At 38.3% G+C, this 10,922-nt stretch overlaps 2 protein-coding genes across 6 annotated transcripts; one reads left to right on the forward strand and one right to left on the reverse strand.

The window, feature by feature from the left end:
* Positions 1-2,793: 2,793 nt before the first annotated feature.
* On the forward strand, positions 2,794-5,241 carry LOC112287958 (uncharacterized). 5 transcript variants are annotated; one of them, XM_073536588.2, is made up of 3 exons: positions 2,794-3,228; positions 3,632-3,676; positions 4,681-5,241. In XM_073536588.2, the coding sequence occupies exons 1-2, from the start codon at positions 3,075-3,077 to the stop codon at positions 3,649-3,651; spliced, it is 174 nt and encodes a 57-aa protein (XP_073392689.1). In that variant the 5' UTR covers positions 2,794-3,074; the 3' UTR covers positions 3,652-3,676; positions 4,681-5,241. The 5 variants fall into 5 exon arrangements, 3 of the variants coding, with proteins under 3 accessions (XP_073392689.1, XP_090110054.1, XP_073392686.1); XM_090253928.1 differs by having other exon boundaries at positions 2,801-3,516; XR_012218317.2 differs by having other exon boundaries at positions 2,819-3,421.
* A 4-nt stretch (positions 5,242-5,245) lies between these two features.
* On the reverse strand, positions 5,246-10,346 carry LOC112287491 (putative auxin efflux carrier component 1b). Its single transcript, XM_024530524.3, has 7 exons — positions 9,306-10,346; positions 7,166-9,013; positions 6,764-7,055; positions 6,469-6,554; positions 6,163-6,320; positions 5,915-5,991; positions 5,246-5,781 (listed from the first exon to the last, which is right to left on the reverse strand). The coding sequence occupies exons 2-7, from the start codon at positions 8,580-8,582 to the stop codon at positions 5,715-5,717; spliced, it is 2,097 nt and encodes a 698-aa protein (XP_024386292.1). The 5' UTR covers positions 8,583-9,013; positions 9,306-10,346; the 3' UTR covers positions 5,246-5,714.
* Positions 10,347-10,922: the final 576 nt, after the last annotated feature.

Here is a 10,922-nt window from a genome sequence, read left to right on the forward strand (position 1 = left end):
GTATCATGCATTTGTACAACTGTTGTGGTCAAAGGCTCAATTCCTTTTTCTTTCAATGTTGTCAATTTGGGAATTCTTTCTTTGACTCTAACAACTTCAACATGTGTGATGAAGGATTAATGATAATTGTTTTTTTAATTGTTAACCTTTTTTGACCACAACAACATCCACACACATGGTGGGAGTTTATGGGACACACTTACAAGCTGGGTATTTATGGTATGACAAATAAGGTAACAATACTTTTTTCGAAAGAAATTGAGATATGATTACAAGTTTTATTAAAATATGCAATAATATGTTGGAATAAATTGATTTTTTAAACATAGATAAATTTTATTCATGCTCCCATAAGTTAACTAGGATTAGTTTAAAATAAATTAACTATCATTCTCTGTTCTCAAACTAATACTAGTTGGTTTATTTCATGAAACTGAATATGACATAATTCCTATTAGATGTGAAAATCACATTCGATCTTTTGTAATCACACATGCATTTGAAATGATTCGAATTGTCACATGTAACTTCTCTGGTGAATTAATTGACAAACCTAGTACGTTTGCAGTTTACAAAAACCAAAATCAGTGTATCAGAATTGGTTAATGTAGCAAATAAATAGAATTGAGATGAAAAATACCATTTCTTGGAACTTTAAGAGAGTATTTGAAAACAAAACGATTAAAAAAGAAAAATTGGGTAGAGCTAAATGTAATAAAATTAGATGCTTTAATTTGATGTTACACTGTGATTACATTAAATTTGTCAGCGTTCTTGTGTTGATTTCTTTTGAAGGATGAGGCTATTTTCGGGAAATCTCGTTTCTTATCTTGTTTATAATGGTGACAAATTTATATTTGGGTCACAAAAAAGTTTTTATAATTTTAAACTACCTGGAATTAAAATTTAGTATTTTTTAAAAATTTAAAAGATACTTAAAACTATAAATTCGAAAATGAATCTTTGAAAAATATTACAATTTCAATAAAATAAACACGAAATTGTGTCCGATATTATCTATACACTACAAAAAAAACGTCATAAGATTCATTGCTATTTCTTTTAGAATCTAAAATCAACACAATCAATAAAATTAAAATCATTTCATATAAACCTTGACATTCATCATAATAAGTTAACAACCAAATGATTGAAATGTTCAAGGTTTTACATGACTATCCCAATTTGTAGTTTCATTTGTGGATTGGTTTTTGTTTCCATCCATGAAACATTTCTTCTATGGGTTCACAAATTTGAAAACTTTTTTTCCATGGCTTGGTGATGGGGGTGATTGAATTGGATAAAGATGTTGATCATGTTACCTGGTTTGGGGTTGTTTTTTCCATTCTATTTCAATTTTTTTTCTTTTCTTTTGGTCCGTAGGGTGGTACAAGACAAGGCATCATTTACTTGTGCATTGATGTTGTAGAGTTAGAATTCAGTGTCCAAGCCCCGCCCACATGGGTGACAGATCCTGAGAGCCCCTTCCTCTGCAAACCCTAAACCGAAACCCTAAACATGTCGAAGGACGTGCTGTGTGCTTTGAATGCTGCTTATTACACTACCCTCGCAATCCGAAAGGGAACTTTCCGCTTGCATGGAGAATTGAGCCCCAAGGGAACTGGGCTGCTTCAACCTGCAATTCGTCGCGTGAGCTTCCTCCGCGACGGTTGCTTCCTGTGGATCCGCCTGAACTGAATCCTCTCCTCTCCACTCCTCTCCTCACATCAATGCACAGTTTAGAACTCCATATTTGCTTCTCTCTGAACTGGTGGGAAATCCCTTGACGGACGCTCATGCTAGCAAAAAAACTATCCCTTAAGACCGCGATAGGCTGGGGTTGGTGTTGAGAGCAACTGGCAATCGATTGCACAGAGGAGGTTATTGATTGAGGGCGTGGCTGCTGCTGCTACTATCATGGATTGATGAAGTAGCCGCCCACCTGCAACAGCAACACTATTCAAGAACTGACACAAGCTTCGTCGGGGTTGCCCATGCCATGAGAGACCCTATCGATGCTCGCTCACAATGTCATCGGAGCAGCATCCGTTCTCAACCCTCCCAATTCCTAAAACCCTAATTCCTGCAACGCTAAATCCCACCATTTTCTCCTTACCGAGTGGTTTGTGGTGATGCATTTTTGATGATGCCTCTCTTGAAAATGGAAACATTAGAATTGTTGGAGGCTTATGCACAAATGTTGTGAAAAAATCATCATTTAGATTGTGAATAGTAAAAATGTCACAAATAATTCAAAGATGAAAGAGTTAAAGATTGATTATTTTAGAGCTCTAGAAACCACAATGTTTTAATGACATATTTTTATATAGGGTAATGTTAAATAGATCCATGCTTTTACCAAATAGACCCACCCTTGATGAATAATATGGTAATCATAATGAATGTGGTTAGTTTTTAAGTAAGTATTGCAAAACATTTTTCCTAAAAGCATTTGCAATATAATTTACAAATTGATCATGGAACTCAAAAAATCAATATTGTTATTGATTGAATTTTATTTGATAGTATAATGTAAAAAAATATAAATTTCGAAACATAATTAAAGAAGCATAATTATTCTTTATTTATTCTATGCACGAATTTGACAAGATACTTGTTAATTATTAATTGAAATAAATACGAATCCAATTAAAATTAAAATTATACATCAATAAATAAATAAATAAAATATATATATATATATATATATATATATATATATAAAACTTTGACAATTAGTATTTCATAGACGAATTATTTTGAATAAAATTTTTTCTAAAAGAAAAAAGAAAAATAAAAATAACAAAATTAAGTAAAAACACGATTTTTATCATTTCACATTAAAGATCCTTGAAATTCTAACAGTATATACAAATTCCGATGAACTCCTCTTCAGCGAAACAGCCAACTAATTATGCAAATACATGCAAATAAACACAAAATACACAAAGTTAAAAAAAATACGTCCAAATATGTTTGTGCACAATTGCACCAGATGCAGTGCTGATTTTTAATTAATCTTAGCACGTGGAATACCGCAGTGCAATGAATTCGCATCCCCCGTTCTGCTTGCCATGGCTACGCCGATGCGAAAAACTCAGAACGAGATTGCCAACATTATGATCAGCACAGCGTTGCGGAGTTTTAGGGTTGTGGCTGATCTCGCATGCGTTGTGAGGTCGAGGTGCGGCGGTAGTTGCATGCACAACTTGGCTGTGAGTGAACAAGGTTGGTTGTCATCGGTTTCACCGCATCATGATTCAGCGGCACTCTCTTCACTGGTTCCAGATGTTGCTACATTTCGCGTTGCAGGGAGGGAGTCCCCGATGGTCAGATTGAAGCTCTCTCTCTCGCGCTCTTTCGCTCTCGCTCTTTCGCTCGATCCCGTTCATTAACAGCTTGACAATGCATTTCGTGAAGGGTTACGTGGTTTCTGCCTCGCCCCCTAACTCATCCCCTGGTCTGGAAACATATTATTGTGGAAGCAGGAAGATTGAAATTCTGATGATACTCATGGTGCATTTTCTGTTGACTTTCTATTGATTTTTGATTTTTGATTTTTTTTAATAATATTTTTCCATTGTTGATGATGTATCTTGACGATTGAAAGCAATGTTCGTCGTTGAATCAGAAGGCGAGAGCTGCTGTTGAAGCAACGGGAGATACAAGTGACCAGGTAATGCACCAAATTTGAAGCTGAGCTCGGATTAATGCACTGTGGATAAGCAAATGCTTTGCTATTCAGATATGTAGGGAAACAATGTTGTTTGCAAAGAACATAAATAACCAGAACAAATGTCGAAGTAAATTAATGACGAATCACAGCTTGGATTAGATTCAAAACAGTGATTCGAATCCTAACATAGTCGAACACTTTGTGTTTTTGGTGCTTTTATAATGTCCTGATTGCATTCAAGGATTTACTTACAATGAGTGAAAGATTTAAATACCAGTCAAGTACATGAATATTTAATTTTGAAGATAGAGTCAACTAAGAACTATATGTCATGCTAATAATAAAATAAATGAATAATAACACAGGAAATTATTATACCGGAAATTATGTATAATGTTTTTAGGCTTATATGTTTTTTTATTTTATATGAAATATATTTTTGAACATTATTGTTATTTTTTACTCTAAGAATATTCATTTAAAAATGTTTTTACTTAAAATAAATTTTAGTATTGAAACATTGGTTTTTAAAACTCAGATATAAATGCTAATTTTTTTGAGTTAGCTATTATTAATAGAAGAAAAAGAAAAAGAAAAAAACAATAATAATAACAACCAGGGAAAGAAAAAAGGATTATCTAGTTTATTTATTTTTTAAATGTGTTATTTTTAGAAATAACATGACATTTTGAAACTTTCACATATAGATTTTTGTTTTTATTGAATTAGTTTTAAATTCAAGTACACAAATTTATATTAATAAAATTTACAAACGAATTTTTAATGCTCTTATGTTGAAGTAATTGTATGTTGTTTTAATGTACTATCATAAACATGCATTAGCTATCAAAAATAAAAAATTTCTATAAACTTCTTAAAAAACTCTAATTTAGAATTTTTGATATAAACTATTTTATAATAGCAATACATGTGTATAAATTGTATACTTGATATTTAACATGTGTCTCAAATATTTATTACAATAATACTTAAAATTATTGCAGGTTGATTTGGACCATTTTTTTTTATGTTAATAGAGACAATCAGTGCTCAAGATTTTTGCTATTTGAGGTCTATGCACAATCTACAATTGAGCAATGTGCAACATCATTGTATTTAAAATGAATCAGTTCTTACTATATCATTTGACTTACTAACACTATTTAACTTATTATTCAATTTGTTCACTACACTATAGATCATGGTGCCAATTCATTATCCAAGCAACCAGAATAAAAGCAATAATTTTGTAACTTTAAAAATATTTATATTTAATCCTATATAATTATAAATAAACCCAAAAACCTTAATAATATATATATATATATATATAGACGTTGGATGTGTCTAATTCTTTTCTTAGAAGCAAAATTTCAATATGTCATTAACAACAAACAAAAAAAACAAAACAAATCATAATTGAAAACGAAATTCAAGCAATTGTATGAAGCACCATTTTTGAGGACATGTACAAGGCTTGATGATAGAATGCTTGTATCTTTTCAAGCAAAAGAACATGATATGGTTCATACAACGTAGATAACACAATAGCAACCAGACCCACCTTCCAATAATGTAAAAATGTATGAATATTTGTACCGCAAACAATTAAACAAACAAGCAAACAATTAGACATATTTGTCTAGAACTGTTTCATCTTTTGTTCCAACATAGGGTACTAATCTCCATCTACAGAGAGGGATCATCTATACAGAGTCCCAGCCCAGCTCACCCTCCGAATATATCTCTCTATATATGTATGGATCTCTGCAGCAGCACAACTCCTTTGTTTTTGATGGTTTTGAAGGATCACTCACTCTAAATTGAGCAATAATGTTTCCTCTAGTTTCTGCATGGTTTGCATATTCTAATTGCCCAGTTATTGATTGATCAACATGGAGTGGTGAAGAAATCTCAAGTACTGGAACTGGGGAGTTCAACACCATTGAGTGAAAAATGTACATAAATTATGTACATGAGCACTGAATTCGAATAGGATTAAGGGACTGCTCAAGTAAAACTCAACCTTGCCAACCAGTCAGAGGCCCAGTAGGATGTAGTACAAAAGTGCAGTTGGTAGTGTTACAATCATTCCAAAGATCACCCTGTCAAAGCAAATGAGACCCACTGTCAAAACCACTTCACTAATCATAAATCAGAAATCTTTACAAAAACAAAAAAAAAAAAAAAAAAAAAAACCAGAAGTCGTGAAGTGCGGTGAGAAAAAGAGGTGCTTACGCAGTGCTGAGGATCTCTGGATGCACATTGTATTCCTTTGCGAACACAAATGGTACAATGCCTTGTGGTAATGCAGCCTGTGCTCTCTCGCACACGTGAAATTTTGCTATATGATTAGTTGCAGTGTTTCAGAAAAAAAGGTGGAGTTTAAGAGGAACCGAGCTAAGCAGCTCAGAGCTCCGAGAGCATAGCATTGAAGAAAAACGGAATCCATGAAGATGGTGCAGAGAGGTGGAGATCAGGGTTACCTGCACTGTGGAAACGTTGAGGCTCACTCCTCGAAGGCCCACTAGATATGATGCCGCAGCAAACACCGCAGGGCCGACTAGGAACCGTAGAAGCATTGCGAATAGTGCATGCTTGGTCCCGCACGCTATAATGCGGTCTCCCATTCCCATGAACAAGCCTGCAATGAAGGTTCCCTCCCCCCAGCAAATGGTTACATTATCTCACTGGAACTGTGGTTCTTTGTCAACTGGGGTAGAAAAAAAATTAAGAAAATTAAAATAAAATGGTAACAACATGCGCGCTCACTGCAGCCGTATTGGACTCACCAAGACTGAACATGGCCATCCCAATTCCTGCATCTGAGATTATGTGATAGGACTTGTATAGGATCAGAGGCATGTCCAAATGGCACCTGACACATTGAAGGATTCACGAAAATAAAAACGAGGTGAATAAACTGGATAAAGGTGGAAACATGTCCCTGCGATGGAATTGAGGGTCTACTAGCATTTGGTGCTATGCTGCGTGACTAATCACCCAACAATGTGAGAGCCATTTCAAGGGAAAGTAGAATGTGCTTTTTAGTCACGGAACAGGGTTGTGATACACCGGCAAACTCACTTGAATGAGATTAATGACCACACCACTCCGAGTAAACTGGAGTAAGTGTTCGGATTGCGAGTGAGTTTTCTGAAGGTCATGACACATATCAGCTTAATCATCACTGAGGAAGGCGGCATGCTCGTCTTCCCTTCGTCCATTGGATGCTTCGGTGCCAGTTCTGCAGTCAATATTGATCGAAATTTCTTGTCCAGCTTTGACCCGTTATTGTCAACATCCTCCACTTTCAAATCCCTCCTGTTTCCGAAGCTAAAGCCTTGCCGAGCATGCTCGTCTTGTGTTTTATGGTTTGCTGCACCACAAAATGTATGATGAATAATGCTGTTGGGTTGAGGCATTGTGGCCATGATTTCCTGGCCATCTTAGAAGTAGTTCCATCAAATTGGAAATTGAACTAGTTACCTGCACCGGGGAGGTGATGCTCCGACTGAGGATGCACATGCACATGCAGTTCTTTAGGGTTAACACTTTGCTGGAGGTTAATGGAGATATCGCTTCCTCCGAAGACGTGCAACTCGCCTTCCGAGACGGACGTTGGATTTGCGCTGCTTACAAACATGTGAAGCTCCTTCGCTTCTTCGTCTGTCTTGGGTATCGAAGCTCTTGGATCATTCACCTTCTTTGCCACTTGAGAGACAAGCGGAGAAAACACTGGGTTGATAATATGGGTGCTGACACCAGAAGCAGGAACTGCAGCCACGGAATTAGTGACAACAGTGATTCCTGGATAAATGGTGCGACCATCGGGACCCATGCTATGGGCTGCAGGTTCGAAACTCAGGGCTCCAACTCCACCGAGGTCGCTTCGGGCCATGAACAATCGACCTCCGGAGCCGTTGCGATACAAAGGAGGAGCGAACCGAGGAATGTTCACGTTAAGGGCGCCCCGGTGATTATGCACCTCCTTAGAATTTTCCTCATTGAAGTTAGAATTGCGCGGAGTGGGGCCGCGGGATGATTGCAGAGAGTAGATATCAGAGGTATCGAAGTTTGACTTACGGTTTGGATCCCTGTGAGCCATGGTAGAGCAGTCCTCCCCTCGATCAAAGCTCGAACCTCTCGGAGTCAAATTCACGGACGAATTCATGGAGTATATTTCTGCGTTGCTGAGGTTGGAAGCGCGCGGCGTGAGCGCTTTCGACGAGGGTATGGAGTGGTTGGCGGAGTGCACACCTTGCGACCTGGATGACACAGATCTCCTCACCCTCACGTGGAGCTTCCCATCGTTCCTAAATTCAGCTTCCGTGAGCACAGGGTCCGGGCCATCCAGGGACATCACATCTGATTCCACCTTGAAGGAGACGATGGATGCAGCATTCTCTGGGAATCGGTGCATGATGAGAATTCGGGCAGCCCGGTACTCGTACATCACAAGCAAGAGAGTATACCAAATTATGCATTGCAGGACAACGGCTTGGACTGTGAGTTGGCCAGGCTTAGACCCATACATGGCGGCCAACAGAGGCGTTCCGATCACCAGGGTGTTTGGAATCGTCGTCAGCATAAACAATGTAATCACCCACTCCAGACTTCCCCGCTTTGAGAACCGGACCCAAAGACCTAAGCACGAGAGAACGAACACCTTGGACACGGCGTCCGCTGCAATGAATCTGAAATTCATCTCGTAAGGGTTGTTGCCCGAGACGAACTGGAAAGAGAGCAGTGGGACGGCGAAAATCGACACGAATCTGTTGATTCCGTCACATTGTTGCGGCGTTAGAATTCCCCACCATTTCACAGACGCGTAGGCCAACATCATCGCCACGTACAGCGGCACCATGGCGCTCAAGACATTATACATGTCATGACCCGTAATCATCTTGACGATCTGTCGACGTGCTCGACCAGTGGCGACAGAGCCTAGAAAAGAACAGAAATCTGATTCTGTTCCCAAATCAATGAAACTGCGGATGTCGCATTTACAAGCGGAAAGCCTTTCTCATTCATGTGGGGTATCGACAGTAGATCACTGGAAAGCGCCTGGGAGGTCAAGCTGAGAATGGGCTTCCAAATTCAGTCAATGGACAGATGCACCGAATGTACGAGCAACGGATTACGGAGGCTTCACAACCTCACGATCTCTGAAGCCTCATTGTTGGATCGCCTTCCACGCAGAATACTGTCTAATCGATTAGCATCGACAGCTAGGCTGATGCTTCCGCTGCGACCACGAAATCTGGGAACCCGAAGATCTTCTCAAATTCCTTGAAGTTGTGCAAGGTCTCTGAATTGGGTCACGACTCCAAGAATCTGCACAAGCGTAAACTCCGCTGCAGGTTACGTAACAACGAGCATCATGCGCCTAAAATGGCAATTTGTGAAGCACAGATCCTCGAAAACGAAGGATACAGATTGTGTGAAACCAGGAACGTCTGCGGCTTAGATGAAGCAGACTTGAACGAGAACAAGTAGTGATATCTTCCAATACGAACTAAAGCGTGGAAAAAAGAAAAAAGAATCCCTCAGCTTCCGAGGTGAGGCTAAAATCCTTCCACTGGGTCACAACTAGCACCATCTAGACAAATGAAGTTAGATGCTGGACCTCCGGCGCAAACAATCCCGTCTCCAGCTGCAAAAGCCGCGCCAGCCAGTGCTTATAAGTCTACGCCGCGACCAGCAGGTTGACAGCAACTAATTCAGCAAGACATGTCCATGCTGTGGGTGGACGCTCTAGAGCACTCAAAACAGCGAAACTGGAAGGAACGAGACGACTGATCTGGCATTCTCTCTAAAGCAATGACAGTCTACGTATGTGTATAAATTCCTGCTAATGAAGGATCAGAGGAGGAGAGAAAGAGGGAGAAAAGAGAGACAGATAGAGAGAGAGGCAAGAGCCACCTTAAGCTTAATCCTGCAACTGGGTTATGATGCAGATGATGCAACAGCAGCAGCAATTGTCACGGAGATATGCCGATCGATTGTGCGCATTGAAGAGCAGTTATTCCCTGTCGCAGCAGCGGTCACTACGTCGTACAGCTTTGTTCAGAGAGGCCCAGACCTCTCAAAGGGACACAAAACAGCCCCTTCAGCACTGTAACATCAAACCTCCTCCCACTTACACCCCCTAACAAAGGGGTTTACAATGCTTGCTCCCTCCCACACTACTACTACTACTACTACTATTACACCACCCAGCATAACTGGAACTCTATCCCTCTTTGTGTTCCAGTGTTTCATTGTTCTTGCTTGCCAACAATAGTTGGTTCTTAGTTGTAACAAAGAATGTTTTTTTGTTGTTGCAGAACAAAAGCTTCTTTTGATGCAACAAATTGTTCATGGAAAACACAGAAATTCAAAACATAGCGTTTATTCCCATTTCATTGTTCTCAATTGACCTTTTCACTTACCTTCTGGAACTGTGTGTCTAATCACCACTTTCATACTGCAATCAACCTTGAGTTGATACATGAGTAGAATGATATGTATGGGAATTTTCAGGGTTGATGGTAGAAAAAAACTTATTACAAAACTTCAGTGGTTGTTGTCTATGTGATTGGTGCAAGGATTGAAATGGGTGTGTATCCAAATGCAATACAACACTGTTTATACAAAAGGACAAAGTTTGTGGTAATGTCTCCCTTCTCTGGTTGGCATTTCAATGTAAAAATCCTACAAACAAAGTAAAATTGTCAAAACCCCACCACCTTCCAAAAGTGCAAGAGTTACTTTCAATGAATTCCATTGCTTGAACTTTTACTGCAGAAGTGGGACCTATGGGATTTAACAGAATCTTGTTATTAAGGAGTTGGTTGAATAGGGAAAATATTTCTGGAGTAATATTAACTCTACTCCACACAAAGGATCCTAATTTCTGTTTTCTCTGTTTTTGGCTCAATTTTATCTTTGATTGAAGTATCCTGTAATTATCGATTTTGGAATGAAAAAACATTATTTTGCAATTACCCATTTATAAAGTTTATTCTCAGGGCTTTTTAAAATTCTGGCTATTACTGTTTACTTCCAATGCAAGTTTTTGATATCTTAACTCTTTGGTACACTTGTACCATAATTTAATCTCTTTTGATTGTTAAAATATCTATAATTTATAATATCAGAAGATTATAATACCTTTTTGATCTTTTTTATACAATAAATTATTTATTTATTTATTATATATAATTTACAGATTCCCGAAATTAAAAAAATTAATCTATGTATA

This window comes from Physcomitrium patens, chromosome 10, assembly GCF_059467195.1.
Source record: "Physcomitrium patens ecotype Gransden chromosome 10, ASM5946719v1, whole genome shotgun sequence".
NCBI lineage: Eukaryota > Viridiplantae > Streptophyta > Bryopsida > Funariales > Funariaceae > Physcomitrium > Physcomitrium patens.